General features: G+C 32.7%; 1 protein-coding gene across 2 annotated transcripts in view; it reads right to left on the bottom strand.

Annotated features, from left to right (window-relative positions):
• The window catches only part of LOC119666442 (protein trapped in endoderm-1), a gene marked incomplete at its 3' end in the record, with an annotated part of 60521 nt that overhangs the window by 7013 nt on the left and 27794 nt on the right, over positions 1-25714 (bottom strand). For both annotated transcript variants that reach the window (XM_038075749.1, XM_038075795.1), the window contains 2 exon segments: positions 24564-24664; positions 24720-24865. In XM_038075749.1, coding sequence (XP_037931677.1) covers positions 24564-24664; positions 24720-24865 — 247 coding nt within the window.

Raw genomic sequence — 25714 nt, 5'->3', positions numbered from 1 at the left:
ACTCTTAACAAACGAATACGAATGAATATGCGAATGGAATGAATATTAGTTTCGTTGGAACAAAATGAAATGCAATGAATATTAGTTTCGTTTTTTTGGAGTATTCTAACTCTCAACATTCTTAAACTAGTTGAAGTATTTGATTTTTAATTCATGCAAAAGCAACTTATGTGTTTTTAAATAGTAAGACACAAATTAATTAATTTAAGTTTTTTATTAATTATATATTATTTAAAATGTAATTTAGTTGAAAATACTAATTTGTTAATTTTATGAAATATAAAAAAAAAATTTGAACAAAAATTTATTAAAAAAAAACATAATGAACTTTTTACAGATTCCATATTAAAAAATAATAGAAAAAATAAAATAATAATTTAATTTAATATACAATTCAAACATTTACCACCGCTTGACTTAATTCTTTTTTTTTCAAGATTATAGTAAAAAAACATGATTTGATTAATAGATCTTTGATTTGATGAAATCTTTGTTCTTTTTTCTTTAACAAGCTATGTTAAGCTCCGAACTACGGAAAAAAAGATTTCAGAAGATGCTTTACTTGCTAGTGTTGCAAATAATTTACAGGAAACTATGTAAAGTAAAGGAGACTAATTTTTATGCAATTGCCACTATTGTACAACATTGAAATCATTTGTGAATGATTCATATCTTTCAAACCCTTTTTATAGATTCTTCAGAATTAGTTGTTTCGCGCCTCTTAACAAAATTTTTAAAATCTCATTATCATTATTGCTTTCTATTGACTTTTTAGTAAAAATAAAACAATAGTGTAAGTGCAAGAGACCGTATTTCGAATAAAGTGTTATTAAAAGCTACATCGTGAAATATGTAACTGTAGTATAATTAATCGCTACTTAAAATCCATGTTTATATAAAAAACTGTACAATATATATAGAAACTGAGTACATATTCAAGGAGATATTTTTATATTAGTTATAAACTAATCTATTTCTAAACATCTCTCTTGACTCTATAAAACATAAATAGATATTTTTACAATATCATGCATAAAAATATTTTCTAGGAAAAGGTAAATATGTGAGGCGAATTATTTTATTACATCATAAAAAACTAACGTCAATGAAGGAAACTCTGAGCAAACAGTTTTTATTAGGTAACCCTTTGCATTAGTACCTGCTTAAGCAATTTTTGCATTATGGCCTGTCACTAATAGAAAATCAAACCTAAAATACATACTTTGTTGTTGCAACTATTGCAAATCTCTACGCATATCCACCTTTCTTTATTTTTGCGCAGGCAACCGAACGCACCCAACATATATAAAATATTTCTTTGCAAAAATAAAATTATTTGAAATACTATCAAAATATCTGAAATACTCTCAATTATTTGTTTATTTGATTTTAAAATTCAAAACAAACGATTATGAAAAACAAATCAACCCTCACTCCATTTAAACGCATAAAACACACATTCCATTCCATCCGTTTACTCCCATTCATTCGTATTCTCTTTAAAAATAATTTGTAAATATTGCACACATTTGAGAATGTAACGAATGGGCCTATTTACACTATCACGAACAGGAGATGAACTTGACGTCAACATGAACTGTCATGAGCGTGAAATTTGTTTTGTTTTGTGCACACGTATAAAATGCTTGTGTGTAGTAGTGCAGAGCAAAGAAATTCAAAGTATTTAGCATTAAAAGGTAAAATAAACATAACATTGCATATGTATGCGAGTCAAGCTGAAAAAATGCAGCAAATTTTATGGTGTAGAATTCATGAACTCACATCACACTCTGTTCCCTCTCTCATCTATAAGTATCCGGTTTTCAAGTTCATGTTCATGTTACGTTAATAATAAATAGGTCCAAATAACCGTAAAAACGAATGCCTTGGTGCATTACTTTAGTATTTAAATATGTGATTACTCTTTGTTTATTAATATTAAACACAAGAAATGGTCTACGAAATATCTGTAATTAAATAATTTTGTATAAAAACTAAAATATAATTAAATATCAAACACAGTTTAAAAAGTGTGTTTATTAAAGAATCTTAGAAAGTTGTACAGAAGCGTCATGATATTGCAACTAGTATAAAATTAAAATGATACTAACAAGCAATTTAGTTGAAGTTACATAATTAAGAAAAAATGCATTAAATATTTAAGATGCAGGCTCAAAGAAGTATACATGAAAAATAAAGTATGTGATAATTCATTTCCATAAGTTCAGGTACAGTTTTCCACTTTAACCGTCTTCGAAGAGGATTCGCCTGGCGAAGACTAGGTGCTGTAATGTTAACGTGACATTGCAGGCGCTGTTTGTGTGGCATTGCACATTTCTTCGACTCTTCAGATATTGTTGGCACACGAAGATCACGATATAGACCGCAATTTGTTACGTAAAATGGCGCGTTTACAATGTTTCTAAGTACCTTGTTTTGTAAGCGTTGAATAGTAGCAATATTTTTTTTGCTGGCGCATCCCCAGAACTGTAAGTCGTAAGTCCAGATTGGCTTTAGGGTATGTTTGTATAGGAGGAGTTTGTTATGTATAGATAGTTTTGAGCGTCTGCCAATGAGGTTGTATAATTGGTTTAGCTTTAGATCAAGTTCTTTGAGTTTTTTCTTGACATGAGTGGAAATTCCACTTCTAGTGGAATTTGGCGTTGAGTGTAATACCAAGGTATTTGTCTTCATCGGCGTATGGGATTATGATGTCAATGTATACTGGTTTGTAGAAAGTCTTTTTTAAACAAAAAAAACTACATGCACTGATTTATTTTTATACAACTTTATTCTCTATTTTTTGGTTGACGGCCTCCTGTAGTTTGGCCGTTGCGGTTTTAATAGTGCTATCGATTGCTAATATTGTAGTATCATCGGCGAAAGTAGCGGTTACGTGCTGATCTGCTGATGGTAGATCGTGTGTGTACATGAGGTATAATGTGGCCCCAGAATGCTTCCTTGTGGTACTCCAGCAGTTATCTCTTTAAAAGGCGAAAAAGAGTTTTCGTATTTGACGGTAAAATATCGGTCATCAAGGTATGATAGAAGCACTATAGTTCTTTGTAGGTAGCATGATGTTCAATGTTTGAATCAAACCTGCATGCCATACCTTATCAATAGCTTGTGACACATCGACGAATACGGCAGAACATACTTTTTCTCTTCCATAGCGTTTTCTATGGTGCTAACAACTATGCAGTTGGTCAATTGTTGAGTGGTTTTTCCTAAAACCAAACTGATGGATTGAAATCAATTTTTTTTTCGCTTTTATTGAGAACGGTCGCGAACGGTCGGAGTAGTTTTTCGAATAGCTTCGATAGAACTGGATCATAGACAATAAACAGGCACAGTTATTTAACATAACTTTATATGCAATAATATAATATTTTCGTTTTTAAAAATATCAGACACGTCGTGTGAGTTATATAAATAAAAATAACAATTATTTTTGAGCGTTTTATAATAAAAAGAGGAGCGTAAGTTATTTGTGCATGAAAAAATAAAAGGTAAATGGTTGATAATAATGATTTTTCATAAATAAAATATAAAGCAAATTTAATTATTATTTTTTAACTTTTGTTTTAAAATGCGAAGTGCATATTTTGAAGTGATTTAATTCAATACAATGATTTAAACTCAATATATATGTGGTGCATATTGTAATAATATAAATACGAACATTTTCATTTTCGAGCCTTCATCGCCGTTTTGTTGCTTTGCTGCTACCGTTCGCTCTACGGTTCTTGCAGTTAGTTTGTCACTACTTATTAAGTAGTACTTAATGGATTTACTTTCGTGGCTTATACTGTTGTTGTCGGCTTTAATTATTAATGCGTTTAAATAATATACTATTAATTTTTAAGGTGCTTCATATAATCACATTAAAACTAAAGCTCGTTTTAAGTTCAAGGCTATCGTTGCCGTTTCGGTTCTTCTTTCACAGCCGTTTGTTCTAGGGTTCTTTGCAGTTAGTCTAACACTGCTAGCTGCGTTTGATTTGGTTTAGTATGCTGTCGCTGCCTCTGCAAACATAAAAAACGCTCAAAAATTTTCAGTGCTGTCGCTGCTCATCACTTACCTATCAGTATCAGCTATTATGTTGTTTTCAGTTATTTACTGCTTGCTGCATTTGCTTCAGATTTGCTACTGTAATTGCTGCATTTATTTTCTTCATTTTATTCTTACATCACAATGGCAGAAAAACTTAAACAGCAAACACTTAAAAAAGCACCACACGCATTTAAAATTATATCGAATCTCCACGGAATGAAGGAAATGTACACCCACACGAAGAATTAAAATGTGGCTTGACGATTTTAGAAGCTTACTTCAAACAAATATTGCCTACGCAATCGAGAATTGAGGCTTTAGATCAAAAGAACAACTTTTGATCAGATTTGGAGATTTGGAATGCATATGTGGCCATTCAGTCGCAGTCGGCAGACAATTTCCACAACCAATTAGATTCTTAATTACCATCGTTACAACTACCTTCATTTAATGGAAGATATTCTGAGTTCAAAAATTTTATAACGTTATTTTCTCAAATTATTAATCGCGAATCAACCTTATCCCATCTTAAAAAATTTAATTATTTGCTAACTTGTTTGCATGGCTCAGCGTTAAAAACTGTTAATACGTTTCAAGTCACAATGAAAATTACTCTAAAGCATTAAAAAATTAAAGGACAGGTACGATAACCCAACACTCATTTTCATGGAAAACATATTAGCGCTTTTTAATCTCCCTGGTACTTTCAAATCGGGAGACAATAAGCTGCGAAGTCTAATCGACTCTGTTTCAGCGCTTTATAGATCACTTTTATCATTCGGTTCTGAACATGAAATTTTACAAGCTATATTGATTTATTTTGTGCTGCAAAAGTGTGATATACATTAAGACTGAAAAGTTTTCGGAAATTCTCATTTAAAATTCGCGCGCTGTATATTTTTCGATATTTTAAGTTTATGTAGTTTGGCAGCACTGTCCTTAATTACTATGCCAAAAATGAGCTCGATCTGTCAGACAGTTCGTTTACGGCAGCTGTTGAAACCAGTTCACCTCAGTAGTGCGTTGCGAAATGTCTTCGACGGTCGTACGACCGTCCTGGAAGGCTTTGTACCACTCATAAACTTGAGTTTTCGATAAAACTGATTCCCCATAAGCCTTTTGTAGCATTCGCAACGATTCTGCACACGAAATTTCGTTCGAAACACAAAATTTGATGCAAACTCTTTGTTCAATATTTTTTTCCATTGTTTTTTTCGCAACGCCCTACTGAGGTGAACTGGTTTCAACAGCTGCCGTAAACGAACTGTCTGACAGATCGCGCTCATTTTTGGCATAGTAATTAAGGACAGTGCTGCCAAACTACATAAACTTAAAATATCGAAAAATATACAGCGCGCGAATTTTAAATGAGAATTTCCGAAAACTTTTCGGTCTTAATGTAGGTACGGGAAGAAAGTGGAAGGATTCATTAGATGTTAAAAGGTTGCCAAGTTGGAATGATTGTAATGCTGTTTTGGAGAGACATTGTGAATATCTTCAATCTCTGGATAAAACGTGTCCTTGTGTATTAGATGTGCGTACTAATGATAAAATCTAATGATAATCTTTGTGAAATTTTTTTTTTGCACTAAATCTATTTGTATTTTTTGTTCAAATACGAACCAGAAACTCAATGGCTGTGAACGGTGTAGAAGTTTATCAACTGTATAACGTTTTTACATTGGGAAGCAATTGGCACTTTGCTTCAATTGTTTGTCAAAGGGATCTCAACTTTCTATCTGTCCATCAACTTATAAATGTATGATTTGCTCAGACCACCATCACACCTTGTTACATCTTAGCAACACCTTTAATGCTACAGCACCTTTTAATGCACACTTAGTTCATCCTACTTCTCAGTTATCAATGGAGTCAGCTTTATCTACTACTTCTAGAGACGCTGCGACGCATACATATTTAGAGAAGTCATCGACAAGTAATGTTATCTTAGCTACAGCGCTAGTTCTAGTACAGGATGCGTCTGGATGCTATCAATTAGGTAGGGCGTTACTAGATTCGTGTTCACAGCTAAACTTCATCACTAATCATTTCGCTCAGAGACTTCGCATATCCATGGCCAAGCATAATATTGAAATTAACAACATCGGAAATTCATCTACAAGGATTAAATCAAAGCTATCAACTACTATCAAATCTCGGTTCACGACTTTTCAACTCCCATTGACATTTTGTATAACATCACATATTGCTCTTTAATTGTATTCTGAAATAAACATCTCAACTTAGAACGTACTACCAAATATTAACCTCGCTGATGAACAATTTTACAAATCAACCCTTACTGATTTGGCGAAAGTATTCTTTAATGTCCTGTTATAGAAATCTTTTTTAGGCTGGATTGTTTCGGGTCGATATGATGTTTCACAATGCTTTAATAATTCAACTTGTCTCCTTATATCAATCACTTCTATGAAAGAAAAATTAAAAAGTCTATGGAAGCTAGAAGAAGTTTCGATTACCCCAGATGCTTGGACTAGTGCACAACAAATTTGTGATCGTTTATCGTTGGTTACTGTCACCTGAGCTCAAAATGCAATATGTTGCCTTTATAGAATAACAGGAAAAACTTGATCACAAGACTGAGGCAAAAGATCCAAATATTGATAAACCTCATTATTACATTTTACATTACTGCGTACTGAAATCAGGCAGCACCTCGACAAAGTTAAAAGTTGCTTTTGAGGCATCATGTCGAATCTCTTCTCAAAAATCTCGCTGTGATATTTCTATTTATTCAATAAAAATATTTCTGAGAACACTAACATCCTAATAAGTTTATTTTTATGTAGAATTTTATGATAAACTCAATTCAGAAATAAAAAGTAAAAATGTTTGCATCGTTTTTCTTGGAAAATTGATTTAATGGTATTATGGTGCGTATTATTAACGTAAAGGACGCGTGATAAATTAATTTTTTTAAATTACTTCTAAAAGCGATATCACACTGGAAATATTTATTTTTTAAGTAGAATTTATTGATTAATCTTAATAAAAAGTAAAAAAGAATAATTAGTGTGACATATTTCTTTTTTTTTACTGAAAAAACGTGTATATGTGTTTGGTGTGATGTGAACGATAAATAAATTTTTAAAAGTACTTCTAATGACAATATCGTCCAGAATTTTTTGGGTTTTATGTAAAATTTTATTACTAATCGAAATCAAAAATATTATATAAGAATATTTGTAGTATATTCTTTGAAAATTCAGTCAATGGAAATAATGGTTTCCTGAAAATTTTAATTTCGCGGTAAAATTTTAAACTAAATCTAAATAAAATATAAAAAAGAAAATTTTGGGTACATGTTTTGAGAAAATTTTTTTTTGATATTTAACGATTAAGGTCAATACCAGCACTTAAATAAAAACAATTTTAATTGTTTAAACAATTTCTTAAAAGTCAATCAATTATATTTAAAGCGCAGTACATTTCAAATTCCTACCATACATAGAACTTGAGATATAGCCATTTGAAAATGTGTCTACACTCAAAACCCCATGGTCTATATCTCCTAGGAAAAATATCACAAATTTTTTTCCCGAGATACAGGTCTTCTTATTTAATGAAAGGAGCTCATAAAAAAAATTTCAGCCAAATCGAAGATCATGAGGTCAAAAAGGTGTCCGCAAATTGTAAAAGAATGGCCCATGTACATAAAATGAATAATGTAAATTTGGTTTCATTGGCAACCCTATTGCACAAATTATATCATTCAAATTAATATTATAAATATAGATCAGTCTTCATCAACATTCCCGTTAAGAAACTTCGTGTTTATTTCTTCTTCTTATTTTGAACTAAAAAGATATCTAATTGTTTTATAATAGCTTTAAGCAAATAGTTTTGTCCACACAAGAATATACTTAGAAAATATAATAGCACAAAAGAAAAACATATCAATAGTATTTATTTAGGACAACAAAAAATCAACTATAAATATAACGAATATGTTGAATTATCAACAATAGGTAATAATATGACTATTATTCCGATCCAATTTTATGCCTTTACAATTATGTGCATGTATATCGATTAATTTGTTGTTATTTTATTTATATTTTAGATGCATATGTAGAACATACAGTGGTGGAAGAAATAATAAGAACGAAGAAAAATGTTGTGTTTTTATTACTAATTTTTTTAATTATTCAATTTAAATCTCAAATGTATGGTTTTTTCGAAACATTACTTTCAAATTTACCAATTCAAAAAAAATATACACAGGTTTGATAGAATAATAAGAAAAAAATGGGACTTTCTTCATTGCCCTTGGAAAAAAAAATAAGAACTTAGCACTAGAATACTTTTGAAATTGAATTTAGTCTTTCAGATGTATATTTTATAGCGTGAAAATATTCCTGAGACTAATATTTCGTTGTCGAGCCACCATTTTTTAGGACTTCGGAACATCGGCGACCCATTGAGTCCACCAACTTAGCGCAAACCGACTGGTCAATAGAATACCATGCCTCCAGCACTTTATTCCATAAATCTTGCATATTTTTCGCATTACAGCCAGCCAATTTCCGTTTTAGAATCCCTCATAGGTGTTCAATTGGGTTTAGATCCGAACTCTGAGACGGCCACTCCAAAACCGGAACACTGTTCTCCCTGAACCAAGTTTTTGCAAGGCGCGAGCTATGTTTTGGATCGTTATCTTGCATGAACTGCCACTTTTATGGCATTTCTTCCTCGGCAAAGGGTAACATCACATTATTAAGTATCTCTACATAATCTGTAGCGCACATATTTTTTTTATCCAAAATATTGGACCGACACCTGAGTGAGAAAAACAGCCCCAAACTTTGATATTGCCACCACCATGTTTTATGGTTTTTATAGTATGCCGTGGATCATATTCAGCGTTCTTCTGACGTCTTACGTAACGTTTACCATCAGACCCAAATAAATTTATCTTGGTATCATCAGACCACAACACGTTTTTCCAGTTTTTGCGCTTGAGGTGTTTCTGGGCAAAAGCAATTCGGTTTCGCATGTGTATTTTTTTCAGGTATGGAACCTTTCTAGCAGAATGCGCTTTTAAACCTTTTTCTATCAATCTATTGTGTATAGTTCGGCTAGTCACTGGTGCGTTTAACTCTTGTTTCAGCTTTTCCGATGACAAAAACGGGTTGATTTTGGATTTCCGAATCAATAATTCATCGAACTTTTTAGTTGTAGCTCGCTTTCTGTCACGTGTTTCACTTTTAGGCTTAAAATGAATGGCGGAATGCACTTTAGTTTTAGAGCACCCCATAATATTCGCAATTTGGCTTAGACTTTTCCCATCAGTTTTTAATTTTTGGATCAAATCTCTTTCAATATCTGTACAATGTGCTCCGCGACCCATTTGAATTCTATTTACCGCAAAAAACGAACAAAAATTTACGTGAGAAATTATTTTTATTATAATTAGTTAGTAATCAACAAAAAATACCTGTTATAAGGTTTTTACACGATTCCAATGAAAATAAAACATAAATTTCGCGCCCGTTCTTATTTTTTTTTCCAACAAAAATCTGACCTTACTTCAACTCATTCAATTTAAAGTAAATATATGCAAATGCATAAAAAAGGTAGAGGTAAAAAGGTAAAGGTAAAGGTAAAAGGTTACACCGCATTCTTGTACAGTGGGCTGCATTCATATTATTTGCTTACAAAAAAAGTTATGTGGTTCGTAATGTAGGAGACATAATCGTTCTTATTATTTCTTCCACCACTGTATATACATACATGATAAAGAATGCAAATTAAATTGAAATTTCAAGAATTATATAAACAGCATGGTCTTATTAATAAAATTTACAGAAAAACTTACAGAATATCGCGATAGCTATAACTTACCTACTGTATTTATTTTTGGCAAGACTGCTAAAAATGAAGCTGAAGGTAAAGTACAGATTTACAGATTTCGCCATTTTTAGGGTTTACAAAAACGATAAGGGAGCCGGAGTTTTCTCATCGGTTTATTTAATCACATCATAAAACAGCACAGGTAAGCACAATCTCTCCGATAAGAAGAATCTGCTGATAAAAGGACATGACTTTAAAAAGGACAGTGTTCTTGATATCAATGATGGAAAGGAATGCATCCACAAAAAACCATGAAGAGTAAAGCGCATAAAAGAAGTTAACCTGCATGATTGCCTGGCCGCAGCCGCCAGCCTGATGCAACGCCACAACAATGACGAGGTTGATATGACCCTGGTGCAAGAACTATGAATATGACGTGACCTTGTATATGAACTCAAGACAAAAAACCCTATGGATCCAGTTAATAAGGGAAGCCTAGATCTTGCACATTAATTAATAAACAATATAATTCTTTCATGTTTTTGCAATACAGCGATCAAATCGCGATAAGTATTGAGAGCTCCTGTGGCTAAATATGAGCAGTATCCGTATATTTGACGCACGACGATGATGCACTGTCATCAGAGATCCTGACACAGCTGACAAACGGCGCTAGGAGACTTGGTGTGAAGCTAATTATAGGCTGTGACACTAATGCTAATCACGAGGAATGGCTCTAACGATAATAAACGAAGTAAGCTACTTTTTAATTTTATACTTAGTATAAGTATAAAATAAATAAACAAGTGTAAAATAAATAACCAATCTATATGTAATAATGACAATAGGTCAACTTTTATTACTAAAAACAGAGTGTCCTAAATATCACCATCACATGAAGATTCATGAATCTTTTTAACTCGATATCAATTTTTACACCATGTTTCCAGAATTTACTCTAGCCATGAGTAAGTCAGCTACAGTCAGTTTAAAAACGTTGAGAAATGTCAAGCAAACAAACTGAACAAGGTAAAAAAACACTTTATTTCGCACTATTTATGTTGAAGACTCATTAATAAATATGAAGAGTATGTTGAAATTATATGAATACTAATGTGGAAATAAGTCGCGCTTTTGACCCTTTCACCAAACCCACATTAATGGAAAATCTATGCAGACAGCTCTCCATGCTTTCTTCCCTCACACACACTATTAAAAAATCTCAACCTCAAAGAATTTTGTCTGGTTGCTTTTGTAGATATTGAAGGAATCTCTAAGAATATAAATCCAAGGGCATTAGCAAGTGCACTCTTGCATCTGGGTATTGATGATGCGCTCATTAGCTCTATCAGCCACTTACTAACTGAAATAATTGTAGCAACTTTAGGTTCATCAGCAGCATACAGGTGAGAAAATAGAGGTAGTCCCCAAGGGAGCGTATTCTCTCTCTTCTCCTCTTGAGGATAGCGGTAAATGAGCTGCTAGAAAAACTGAGGTTAGCGGGCTGTAAAATAAATGTATATGCGGACAATATTGGGTTAATAGTTGACGCAAAAAATGCTACCACTCTAACAGACAGATCCAAAACAAGTAGCGTTGTAGACAATGGAGTTCTCTCAGAAGGACAAAATAAATCTTACTATAGGCTTCCAAATCATATCTGTGTTTTTCAGGCGGAGATAAACGCTATTAGGAAAGCTATAGTGTATCCGCAAGTATATGAAGTACTTAATAGGAATATATACGGGTTAGGCGATTGAAATGTTAACTTTTCAAGCGACCATATTATTTTTATGTCAAATTATTTTTTATTGATACCAATTACAAATTAAAATAATTAAAATATCAGAATCCATTCACTCTAGCTCGATGCGGCCACCTTTTGCCTTGACTATGGCATTCAAGCAGTTAAAAAATGAGTTACATGCTTCATGAATAGGATCTTTTGATATTTTGACCCATTTCTGAACAATAGCTTTCAGTGCATCCATACTGGCATATTTTATAATCCTCACCTTGCTCTCCAATATGGCCTAGATGCAATAGTGAATTGGATTTGTATCTAGCGAATTCCAAAGTCATTGTGTAAACGAAATGAAATCTAGGACGATTTTTTAATCATTCTTGGTTTACTCGAGCTTCATAAGACGATGTCGAGTCTTGTTGGAACGTCCATGGTCTACGAGTGAAATGTTTGCACGTCCACAGTTCTTAAACATTTTTCCAATAAGAAGTTGCATTGACTTTGACACCAGGCTCGATGAAAACGATTGAAGGGCGTCCACCGGTAGCCACACCTACCCATACCAAAACTTAATATGGAAAATTACTTTAGGTGGTCATTCCTAGTCTTAAATGGTAGTAAACGGCTGTGCGTTCGGTTTAGATCATTTTGAGAATTTATGAATTGCTCAATGGCGAAAGTTTTCTCAACAGAGAAAATAATGTTAAGCTGGGATATTTTCAGAACATTGATCACTTAATTACCACTACGACGCGGAATTCGTTTAAGTCGACGGTTCACTTTCTGAACGCTTTCAGGTGATGTTGGTGTTCTTTTACGTCCACCACCTTAACGTTTGATGATGCTACTTGTACTATTGCAACGATTTATGATATGATACTTAAACATTTTATTGATATTGAGGTGTTTGAGCTCACGAACAATAGCTAGTTGTGATTTTTCAGCCAAATATAGCACAATCACACTATTACGTTTGAATTCTATTTCGAACTTCTATAAAACTTAAAAGCAAATGCTTGTGGTAGTTTGTAAACAATATAAACAAACTATATGTAGTTCGCAATATCAGTTGGACAGATATATCTGTGTGTACCAGATAATCAAATAGCTTTAAATTCCTTGAGCGCCGCTCAATTCACATCTAGGCTGGTTTTTGACTGCTACACATCTCTAAACGAGATGTCAAATAACTAAACAACTAATCTGGGTTCCCGGTCATAGGGATACGTTAGGTAATTGCAAAGCAGGTGAGCTATGCAGACCGTTACTGAATTCTTTTTGTGCTGAAGTTTTAAAAAAAATGGGAAGGCTCAACGATATGTAGGCATCTACCTATATGCAAGTTGGCCACGTTCCATTAAAAGTCCAACACTCTCATTGAAATGTCTCATAGAGATATCAGTCTTGTGGTAGGTTCATTCACGGGTCATTACAGTTTACGAAATCATGATAGAAGATTAAATCGTCCCTTTAACTACACCTATCGCAGTTGTGGAGAAGAAATTGAATGTGCCTCCAATCTGCGTTAATCTTGTCCAGCACATGCGCGGCGCCACTTTACTGCTCTAGGGGCCACCCTTGTTTCTAGGACTCCCTTGTTTCACCATTACTGAAACCCAATTACTGTTCTTAACTCTAGATGACAGGTTTCGTGCAAACACAACGCCAAACACACGCACTGATGCGCACGGCTCTGTAATTCAAAAAGCCTATCAGCTTTATAATTCCATTCTAGATGGAAAAAATGCATCAAACGATTTCTACATCTTGATCTGCAGATAACAATAAAATATCAGACGTTATAGATTTCGCCGTGTCTGTAGGCATAAATAGAAATTCTATCTCCACATAAACAAGGTGCGATTTGTCTTGTGACCATTCTCCTGTAATATTCGCACAATAATCCGCACAATAGACATTATATAACACGCATACCGTAAAAGTATATCGGTACAAAGTGCTCTCCTGTGAAGTGGTTAGCACTATTGAAAGGTCTTTCGAACTAAAGGAATACACTTTGGTAGGTTTTCTTGATATCGAGAGAACTTTCAATAACCTAAACACGAATGCGATCCGAGAAGCACTAAGGAAAAATGGATTCGAGGATTTCATAGTATGGATTGGCACAATGCTTAAAAGCAGAGTCATCAACGCTAATTTGGGAACGGATTCCGTTGAGGGTTGTTATCACCCCTGCTCTGGCTCTTGATAGTCGACGAAATCCTACAGATTTTTAGAGTTAAGAGAACAAAGCTTGTTACCTATACCGATGAAGTTGCCATTTAAATCTCAGGTAAATATTGTCAACGATTGGTGAACTCATGGAATCGGCACTTGGAGAAATTTTCAGGTGGGCTAAAAGTAACTGTTTATGGGTGAATCCTACTAAGACAAAACTGTCTCTGTTCAAGCGGAAAACCGAAATATCTACTTTTAATTTACCCAGACTGGATGGAATAACACTGAATTGGAAGATTGAGAAGAGAACTAAGAAAGGAAATATCTACTCTTAATTTACCCAGACTGGATGGAATAACACTGAATTGGAAGATTGAGAAGAGAACTAAGAAAGGACAAGCTGCATATTGTCTGTGAAGACCGCTGAGAAGCGATGAGGATTGCCATCGTACGTAGTTTATGAAATGTACACGACGATCATTAGTTTATCCATTGGAAAAGTACAGAGATTATCTTGTTTGGAAATCTCCGGAGCAATGTAGTATTATGTTACATCTCCAATGTAAATACCACCATGGGTATTTATTCAATGCTGTACTGCCAAAAGTACTCTCAGACTCCGAGAGTCTGAAATGTAGAAACCAGCTCATTATGGCCACTGCACAATTTTGGAGGAGATGGCTCAATGATGGTGGGTGGCACAGGTATCTTCTCGAAAGATATGCAGATAAGGCAATCCTACCGACTCCCTGATATTTGCAGCGTCTTTCAAGCCGAGATATATGTTACCGAAAAAGCTGCCATTCTTATACAACTAAATACAATTTGTCCTTCGAATATCACTATTTTTGTAGATAGTCAGACCGCACTGAAAGCAATTGAATTCAAAACGGTCAAATACAAGATCGGCACCAATAGGCATCAAACATCACAAGATCTCTTTTTGCTGGGTTGCTGGACATAGCAATATTGAAGTGAATGAACTAGCAGATGAGATGGCTAGAAGAGGTTCTGAACTGCACATAATGGAGGCCGACCAATTAGTACAAACACCGATATGCGAACTGTTTACGATCATATAGTAATTCACAAATGTGGTGACTAATAATTTATAATCTAACCGCAAAGACTGTGAGGTCGCTAGAACTTTATGGTCAATATTAGACAAAAATAAAACGGAAAACCTTTTAGGCTTCAACAAACCTGCAGTTCGTGTACTTACTGGAGTACTAACGGGGCACTGTATCAATGCGCTTATGCTCCAACGGTGACGGGTTTCAACAAGTGGAACAAGTTTTTTCTTCTGTTTTTTATTTATTGAATCACTTCAAAAGTCTAACAACAATTATTTAAATCTTACATACAAAAATATTCATTCAAAGTTTATGTCACGTAAAGATTCTTAATTTTTGATTTTTAAAGTTTTTAACTTAATGTGATAATACATTTCAGATGCATTAAAATTATGCCGGTAAATCTGGTCTTTTAAGACGAGATATGTTTTTTGTTCTGGTAAGATATTGAGCGAGTGGGTTTGGATGTACCATTATTTTAGTGTCATATTTCTGCCGCAGGAGGGCTAATTCGTCTTTGATAAGAGGCACTTGAAGGTCCATATGTATGATAGAATTTCTGAGGAACCAAGGGGCTCCTGTTATGACTGAATGCGCTGTATAACATAACCCCTTGAGATGCTGGTAAAATGACGTTATTGAGAGTTACGGTCGGACAAGTATATTTTCTAAGTGTAAAGGTTATATGTATACTTTTTTGTTCATTTACGTGAATGCGCCAGTTGGTTAGCCAGTTTTGACGTCCTTGAGATGAGCCTGTAGTTCCTGGGAAGCTATGAAAGAATTTTTATGAATTTTGAGAAAAGCAGTATCATCTGCAAAAGTAGATCTTGTAATTTTTGGACTAGTCGGCAAATCCGATGTAAATATAAGGTATAAGACCGGTCCAAGAACGCTGCGGGACTGCAGCATTCACATCAAATTCATTTGTGATTGTATCCTTGAATTTTACCTTGTATGTACATATAGTTAGCAATCAATACTTTATGAAAAGGAGTTTTACCAACTTCTAATTTGCCTAATCTTAAAGATTACACCTTCGCGCCATACTTTGTCAAAGGCCTGTGCAATGTCGAGAAATGAGGCTGAGCAGTATGTTCCCTCTTTAAAGACCTTTTTAATTTCGTTTGCCACTCGGTGAACTTGCTTAATTGCGCTGTGTTTATGCCGGAAACCAAATTGGCGAGTAGGAATGCTGTCATTTTCTTCAATGAACGGGAGAAGCATTGTTAACAACAATTTTTCAAATAGCTTAGAAAGAGTTGGCTAACATCCTTGCCAGGTTTTCGGATCATGTGATTTGAGACGTTTTCCAAGCGAAAGGAAAATATCCGACTCTAAACATCGCGTTGCATAAAAAAGAAAACATTCTTATAGCAATATCCGGAAGCTGGGATATCATTTCATTGGTTATAAGGTCATGACCAGGAGCTTTTTTTATTTGAAGCTGGCCAATAATTTTCTTGTCATTATTAGGACTGACTTTTATTGGATTCGGAACACTTTCCGTATTTCTAATGCTGGCATTAATTTCTAAATGACCCGTAGATGACCGTTTGCAGATTTTCAGCAAAATCTATAGCTTTTTCTTCGTTACTCCTTGCCCATGCATGTTGGGTGTTGCGTGCACTGCAGCTGCGGTTATAACAGTCGTAAGTTCATATAAGACTAAGTCTATATCTGTTTCATTTCTGAGCTTGATTAAACTGAAGTTTATGTGACTGCTAATGTAGTTTCGGAATTTAATCCAGTTAGTTTGTTTTAAGGTAAGCTTAAATGTTTTTTCGTAGCATTGTGCTTTATTTGAAATCAATTAAATCAGGAATTTTACATAAGTCTGAGGGCCAATAAGTGAGTTTACATGAAGAGGTAAAATCAAGGTTCATTTGGCTATTTGAGAGCGCTAAGTAGAGGGGTTTGCCTTTAGGATTAATAAAACGTGAAGCCCAGTGAGTGCGTTTAGCGTTATAGTCGCCTGCAGCTATAAATTTTTTGCCAAGTATTTTAAAATATTCCATAAATTGCGTGTGAGTTATATTAAACCTGGGTGGACAGTAAACTGACGATATCACTATACTTTCGCTCCAGCATTTAAGAAAAATGGACGTGGCTTGGAAATAATCCTTAGCGAATTCTTCAATTGCGTAATATTTTAGACAATTTTTGATTAAAACTGCTGTACCTTCCCGTATCTGCCGTCCGGGTGATTAGTATGATAAAATTATTATTCAGGTATAGAAAAGTGATTTTTATTTTTTAAATGAGTCTCGGATAAGTGTAAGGCGTCTATTTCATTTGTGTTTAGAAATAATTGGATTTCACGCTTTCTTTGACTTACGTCATTGCAGTTCCATTGACATATTTTATGGAGTTCATTTTGAAACGATAGTAGTAGTTGCTGCTAAGTTTAAAGGAGTTCATGGAACATCGATTGCATTGAAATCATAAGCTGATTCATTTGTGAAACAGAGTTTGCTAATTGAGCAATCATCGTCTGTAGAGTAGGATTTTCCGATTGAGTAATACTGCTTGATATGTTAGAAGAGTTTTTCATAATGTTTGCGTAAGTTAAGTGATTAGTGTTCGTTGTTATAAAAGTGAAGTGGTATAGAAGTGGTTTGATTTATCTGAGAAAATCGTTCATTGGTATATACAAAATTACATGGCGAGGTCTTATATAGCATCCTCTATAGTTTGCTGTATGAGTACCTTGGCAGTTGTTGCATTTAATAACAACATTATTTCCATTTTTAGCTGGGTAATTAGACGAAGCATGCAGCTCTCCTCAAATCAAACAGACCGAGCGTAGGGAGCAATAGTTTTTGGTGTGTCCGTATTCGAGACAGTTATTATATTGAACTATATTTATACGTTTGTGTAGCTCTTCAATAATTACTTTTCTGTGCAATAAATAGCGAAGCTGATATATTGAATTTTATTTTTTCCACATTTGTTGCTTTCTGGTTTTAATTCAATTTTAAAGAGAGGTTGTGGAATTTTGTTTTTGTTTACTATATTGTGAATGTTTTTGACTTTAAAACCGGCTATATGCAAAGCTTCTTCGATTTCTTCTGTTTTTACATTAGATTCGACGTCTTTAAAACAACAAACTCTTTACTGCTTTTCAGTTGGTATGTATGTTTCTTATTTATATCGAGTAGAGCTGTTACGACATACGAAAAGAGAAACAAACGAATTTCTATTTTTTTCGCGCAGATATTTTGAAGGCGGTTTTAGACTTTTTTGGCTTTACTGGTTCCGGCACCAGGGTTTTCTTAATCATTAAGTAGGGAAAATTGGTTTTGAGTGTCGGGTATAGTCAAGTTATTAAACTCTTTTGATTTATTCAACTTTGGAGACTCCGCGTTCGCTTTTTATTAACAACCATAATGTAGCAGTCTATGCTAGTCTGTATGAACGCACCAGCAGATTTTTCTTCCTTTGCTGTCATATTATTCTTTTCGGCACTTAAATCAGTGGTTTCGTAAGTTTCTTGCAATAATGTATTCATTGTTCTTGTCGTTGTTGATAGCAGTGATTGGATTTTGGTTTGCCGATAAGATATTATTTATTGTTGTTGGTATCGCCTGATAGACTACAGTTGTTGGAATAAACGGCACTTACAACGATGTTTGTGAGCCTATTTTTTTACTTTTTTCAGATTTTGTTTTAATTACTTCATAGTTTTTATCATCACTTACTGATTTGCTACGTATACGGGGAGGAGTTCGGTATAGACTCATGTACTAATTTATGTACAAGCGTATGTAGAAACAACACTAATAATTATTGTTTAGCGTCTCTTTCGCTTATATTTCATTAAAAATGAAATTAAAAAAAAAAACAAAAACTTTTCAATGTCGATGGTAAAAATTAAGTGAAAATTATATTGTAACAATTGCAAAAAAAAACAAAACACAATTTTTTTTGTTTTTGTTTAATTTGCAAATTTAAAATTTAATTTGTTAAAATAAATATTATTAAATTCACAAAAACCGAACTTAATCCTTTAAAATCAGGCACAATTTTTGATAAATTTCTTTAATTTATGATCACTGACTCAATTGAAATATGAAATTTAACTTTTTCGAATTAAAAAAACAATAAAAGTTGCGGAGTAATCACCTTTCCCGGGCGATCTTACGTACGGAAATTGACTCATTGAACAAATGGATTATGGATTATGTGTTTCTGTCCAGGACTACAGATTAGATGACTTCCATGTCTTAGGAATCGCTTTTTTATTGTCCTGGCAAAGATAACGTAAACAAACTTATTGAATCTTTTTAGTTTCATCTGGAAAATCAAATGGTTTAACAGGGACAGTACTCGAAGATAACAAAGGTTAGCAACTTGCTTCTCCCGGCAAAATCTTTGAGAGCATCACAATGTGCAATATATCCCTCCGAGTGGAACTGCTGATAACTGTCAGCACGAACCATCTTAACCTAACCTTTGTAAGTGTTTCTATAGCCTTACAAGTCCTAGAACAAACTGGCTCAAATATAAAAACGACATTAGTTCACAAGTACACACAAAATATAACATATAGTGCATATATATAGATATAGGTTTTAAACTCAATCCTGATTTCAGCGAAAGAACTGCATCCTTAAAGACAATAACATTCACATATGCTATATAGCAATTCAAAATGTTAGCATAAAAAATTTAGTTTTACAAAAACGTAGGTTAAGGCGTGAATGGCAAAAATGTAGACCTCCTTCAGCGAAAACCTTGTTTAAGAATGCCCAAAGGAAACTAAGAACTACATTAAGCAGGGAAACCAAATTCAGACTATATATCCTTATTCAAAACCTATGTGTAAATGGTAAAAAAAACACTCATCCTTATGGAATACTAGCAAAGGTAGCAATTCTCCCATAGAATCTGATTATCCAATAAGAAACTCTCTCAGAAACAAGAAGCGATGAAGAAAAACCTAACGTATTTGCTGATTACTCAAAAGAGGTATTCCAATCAAATCCTGCAAAAGGACATTATAATTTTTTCACTAACCTCTTTATGCACCATCTATTGACATGAAAATTACGGCCAACGATCTTGTTCAAATAATCACCAACAAGTTAGTCTGCAAAAAGACACCGCCATATGATAACATCTCACCCATCATGAAAAAAACTTACCAAATGGTTCATAAATCAGGCAAAGATCTATCTTTTACCTCTTCATACAGGACAGTAATCCTTCTGTCATGTCTTTCTAAACTCTTTGAAAGAGTTCTGCTTTTAAAGCTTAAACCATTCCTTGATGATCAAAACATAACACCCTCCCACCAGTTTGAATTTAGAGAAAAACATGAAACTATTGAACAAGCGAATCGTATAATGAACGAAATAAGGCACGCATTTGAGCACAAAGAATATTCGTGGTATTTTCCGATCTAAAACAAGCAATTGACAAAGTATGGCATAATAGGCTTATTTACAAGATTCGCAGTTTATAACCTGAAAATGTCCACTCAGTTTTAGAATCATATCTACAGAACAGATATAATATAAATATATTTATTTAAATTTATTTAAATAATTTAATTAAATATATTGAAATATAAATTATTTACTTCTATTAATTTTTCAATAGAAGCTGGCGTTACACAAGGAAATGTTCTTGACCATATCTTATATGTACTTTACAAATCTGATGTCCCAATAAATATTTCAGTTGTCAATATACTTTGCCGATGATAAAACCATTTTAAGCCGAAACAAGAACGTTCACTCTCACTTATTTTGGGTGATGGTTGTCAAAATAGCGAATTAAAATTAATAAACTAAAATATAGACACGTCATTTTTACTTTACATCGGAGAATATCTCCAACAATTTTACTAAATAACATTCTCATACCACAAGCAGATGATATAATGTTCTTAGGTATTTATCTAGACGGGCGCGTAACTTGGCGCAAACATATTTATAGCAATTCTGAATACTCCTAGTGAACACAACTCCCTTATTCTAAATTGCTTGGGAGACAGCAGTTTTGGGAACAACAACAGTTTTAAATTTGTTTTGTTAAATTTTGGCAACCATGGTACTTTTTAATGACGAGTAAAGCGAAAATGAGCAAAACAAAGAAAAAAATTGCGTATCATATGTTGATTTAAATATAAAAATCTCATTATTTGTCTGCTGCACAAATAATCAGAAATAAATATAATGAATATTTTATAAGGAAATAATAGAAAATTTTTACTTTATTTATTTTATTATTTATATATGTACCTTCTGGTCAAAAAGTATCCGGATTTTGTTGTTTGTTAACTACTCCTTAAGTAATTTGTTTGTTTAGTAATTTGTACACCCTTCCTTGACATATGGTACAAATTTGAGCGCCATCTGTCAATTAGTTTTTTACAGCAGCTGTTAATGTGAGACTACCTCAAGTGCATTTAGCGATTTTTACTATGGAAATTCTTGTTGTACCCGATTTTTTGACCAAACACGGCACCACTGTCATCGCTCAGGCACCATAATCGCCAGATCTGGCGCCGTGCGACTTTTTCCTGTTCACGAAACTCAAATTGCCCCTTCGTGGTAAGCGTTTTGAGTCGATTGAATCGGTAAAAGAGAATTCGCTGAAGGAACTAAAAGCCATACTTTCACGGGCCTACGAAAAGTGTATGGAAGATTAGGTTAAGCTTTGGCATATGTGTATCGCATCAGAAGGGGCATATTTTGAAGGAGATAAAATAAATTTGGAATAAAATTTAAATTTGTGTGTTTTATTTACAAAATCCCAATACTTTTTGAGCAGAACGTATATAATTTATTATTTTCTTATATACAATAAAACAAAGGAAAATATCTTTTTTATGAATTGAAATTATCAATTTAACTAAAATTTGAATTCCTCTGCAAAATTTGTATTTATTTTTATAATTAGGATAGAAATGTCCTAAAATTAATAAACTAATAATAGTTTAAGATTGTGCAGATGTTACAATAAAAAAAGCAATGTTTTACCTGCGCATAATTGCAAAAGTTTATTTTAAGTTATTCTAGGAATCTCATTCATTTCAGAATTTGGGTTTTTTTCATTATCTATTGTTTTAAATAACAATAGTTATTGCTTTAACTTGTGGCAAAAAACTCTAGTGAATAAAATAAATAAGTAAAAATTTAAATATATTACATTTGTAATAATATTCTTATTGAAATAATAATTTTAATAAAATATATTAAATAAAAATTTAATTATATTACGTTTATTATAATAATTTTATTAAAATACATTCAAAAAAATAATCAACTCTTGGATAAAATAAATAAATTAAACTTTAAAAATATTAAATTCATCATAATTTTATAATAATAATAATTTTATTAAAATTTATTCAAAAATCTGATCATTTTCAGTTACTTTCATATTAAGTTAAACTATTTTTAATACTTTTTTAACTTGTCTCCCAATCAATTTGCTTGGGAAAGAATTTGTGCAAAATTGGGAAAAAAACTCCCATTCCCATACGATTTAGAATAGGAAAATTTGGAACAGACAAGAAAACTCCCATTCTTAAATTATTCAGAATAGCAAACTTGGGAATAGCGAATAAACTCCCATTCCCATGCAATTCAGAATAGGGGTGACTGAAGCCAAAAAACTAAAATGAGGGTCCAAGCCTTTAAGTTGTATTAACTCATTAATAACAGATCCTTCTTGTGCATAAAGTACTTTTGTGTTATAGGATCATAAAACCAATATGGCCTTTTGGTATCCAGCTAAAGCTTCAAATATTGAAATTATCCAAAGAGCTCAATCAAAAACACTAGAAACAATCACTGGTGACTCATTGTATATTAGGAATGAAAGCATTCACAGAGATCTACAAATTCCTTTAATTTGACAACATAAAATATACCATCAAACCGGAACCAAATCGTCAACCGGAAAAAATCGATATTTTTGCTGGAACGAAAACCGGAACCAAACCGAAAAAAATATATCGGTTTATTTCGGTTCAGCACAATATAGTTGTGCTTTAGTTGTTGATTTTTTATTAATTTTTTTTTTTTTTTTGAAATATACTTTAAATTGACTTAAATTATTCATAAAATAAGAAACATATGTTAACTAAATCATTTAATTTAAAACTAAAATGCAACACACTATTGAACCGAAATAGGAAATAATTTATTAACAGTTATATATATACTTAAAGCAGTCGATAATTGAAAGTTTTTTTCAGCTCTAGTAATGATAATGATAATTTTTGAAATTTATTTTTAAGTTTTATTTTTAAGTTTCATTTCTTTTTTAATTTACATATAAATTTACTTAAGCAATTTTGAGCAAGAAGCTGAAAAATATATCGTTATTTATATAAGCAGAAATTTTGTTATGCACTATGCTTTCTAAAAGAATGAATTAGCATTTTAATTATAGGGGAGAAAATTGCATACAAATACATGAAATATATTGAAACGGAACTGAAAACCGAAAAAATCTGATAAAGTTCAATTGTTTTCTTAATAAACCACCTAAAATTCATTCCAATGAAATTTAACCTATTGATATAAGTGTGGTCGAAAATAAAAGTTTTATTTTTTTTATATATATAGAATATATATAGATTTGTAAACTTGCGGTGTGTTTTTCTAGAGAATCTGGAGTGTTGGTCTGTGTTCAGAGATTAGCACAATTGTCAGCTATTTACGATATTTTAACAAATTTGTTTACACAGAACAATAGCAGAATTACTGACAAGGTGAGACGATGTCATAACAATAGGCATGAAATCAATTGGACAATTTTTTTTACCTATACGTATATGAAATCGCTAGATGACATATAATCGACGTCAAGAACGTTATGCGTGTCTTAAGGATTTCGTGCTAGAACTGCAGGATTTGATGCGACAAGATCACTGTTGAACAAGATTATATTTACAACAATATATTAGGCAAACAGTTTTTAATACAAGAAATTTTATTGCAATTGGTAAAGAAAAATGAACCCATTAGCCGGATAAAAGAGGTCAAAAGCAGAAAATACACCTTTAAGCAAATCAAACTGTGATGTTAATTCTACATGAGAGTTTTTCCTTAAATTAGGTAAATATTCCTGGTTGTTAAGTAAGTAGAAAAAAATATCTACATGTTAGAGAAAGAGTCGAATCGTAATATTAGTGAAAAGCACGAACATTTGTATTCAGTTGCCCAGGGCATTCAAGTTATTCAAGAAAAAAACAAAACAACTAAAGTGCATATATATATATGTATATACTATTTTGATTTTACAGTCGTAGAGCGAGCGCTACAACTACAGCATATGTAATTACCAAAATTTGATAATATTAAGGGAGCCAGTGATATCACTTATAATAGCTTATAATAGGAATTTTCGAAAAAAACCCGGTTATGCAAACAAGGCCAGTGGATATTGAAGGATTATGCTGTTACGGCTTCACTTTGCGCCCGACACATTTAAATAAGTATTGAACACCATAACCGAGGCAGATCTCGAACCGTTTGTCTTCACATATCTTGATGTTATCATTTACCACGAAAAGTAGATGAAGCATCTCTTAATAGTATTTCAACATTACACATAGTATTTTTCGATCTACAGTATTTCACTAAACCTATGTATGTTATTTAAGCTTAAGCTTGATTTAGTATTCTTCGTAAATTATTGTAGCTAAATTTAACTTATAATACAAATTATATATTCTGTACCTATTTAATGTAATTCCCACCATGCTCAGCAAAGACACTGCTACGTTACCATAGAATATTACGGGAAATATCTTACATAAAGTATTACCAAAAGTCCAATCCTGAAATTATATAGATTATTATTTAAGAAAGTGTTACAGATATTACTTTAAATACCTCTTGAAAAAAACGGATAGCTGTTAGAGGTAAACTAAAAGAGCAAAACAATAAATCTGAAACACTTAATGATAAAACAAATGCTGTTGTGGCGTGGCTTCTAATTTTAGGACATTTAAGTAGAGCAAGTATAGTTATCAAATTGCCTGTAAGTAAATATAGATTTTAAGATATTTTTTAACAGTAGTAATATATAACAAAAAAATTTTATTGTATGTAATTAATAAAATTTTGGCTGACCATGCAAGTTTAAATATTGCCAAATGCCCATCATCAATAGTCTTTTAGGAAATACAGTCGAAGTTCACAAATCAGAACTTCGAATCTTCCAGAAATTAGAATTGAAGTTTGTAAAGCATTAAACGCTCTAAAATTAGAATTAAAAATTCTAATTTCTGAGCGTCTTTTTTTTGTTTGGATTTATTTATGTTGTTCGCAATTTTATGTTGAAAAAAGCAGAACAAAAATGAGGAATCCCTTTTTTTCGCTATTTATTGTGTATTTTTATGTGAAATTTGATATGCGTGCACACATTTTCACAGTCTCAATAGTCTCTAAGTAGATCATCTATAGATCAACTATATAAAATCAAAAAGAGCAGCAGTTTTAAATGCTGTCCCAAATACCTATCATGAGGCAACGAGCAAATCCCTGTGCAGCGCTGAATATCCCCAAATGGAAAAGAGCCTTTATTAGTGGTTCTTAAATTAACGTAAAAAAAATGTACAAGTGGACCGATATTAAAGGAGAAACCCAGACAAATATTCAGAGAGGAATATCCCGATAAAGCTGAAAATACATTCCGAGCTAGTGACGGATGGTTTACTAAATTTAAGAAGCGACACGGAATCCGTTTATTAAAAATTTGCGGCAATTAATGATGTTTCTTCAGTCACTCAGTTCATTTACAGTTTTCGTGCAAAGGTTAATGAGATGGGATTTCTCGAATCACAAATATATAATGTAGACGAAAGTGGATTATTTTGCCGCTGCCT

This window comes from Teleopsis dalmanni, chromosome 1, assembly GCF_002237135.1.
Source record: "Teleopsis dalmanni isolate 2A chromosome 1, ASM223713v2, whole genome shotgun sequence".
NCBI classification, from domain to species: Eukaryota; Metazoa; Arthropoda; class Insecta; order Diptera; family Diopsidae; genus Teleopsis; species Teleopsis dalmanni.
Note: the sequence above shows the minus strand (reverse complement) of the source record. Positions and strands in the feature narration are given on the sequence as shown.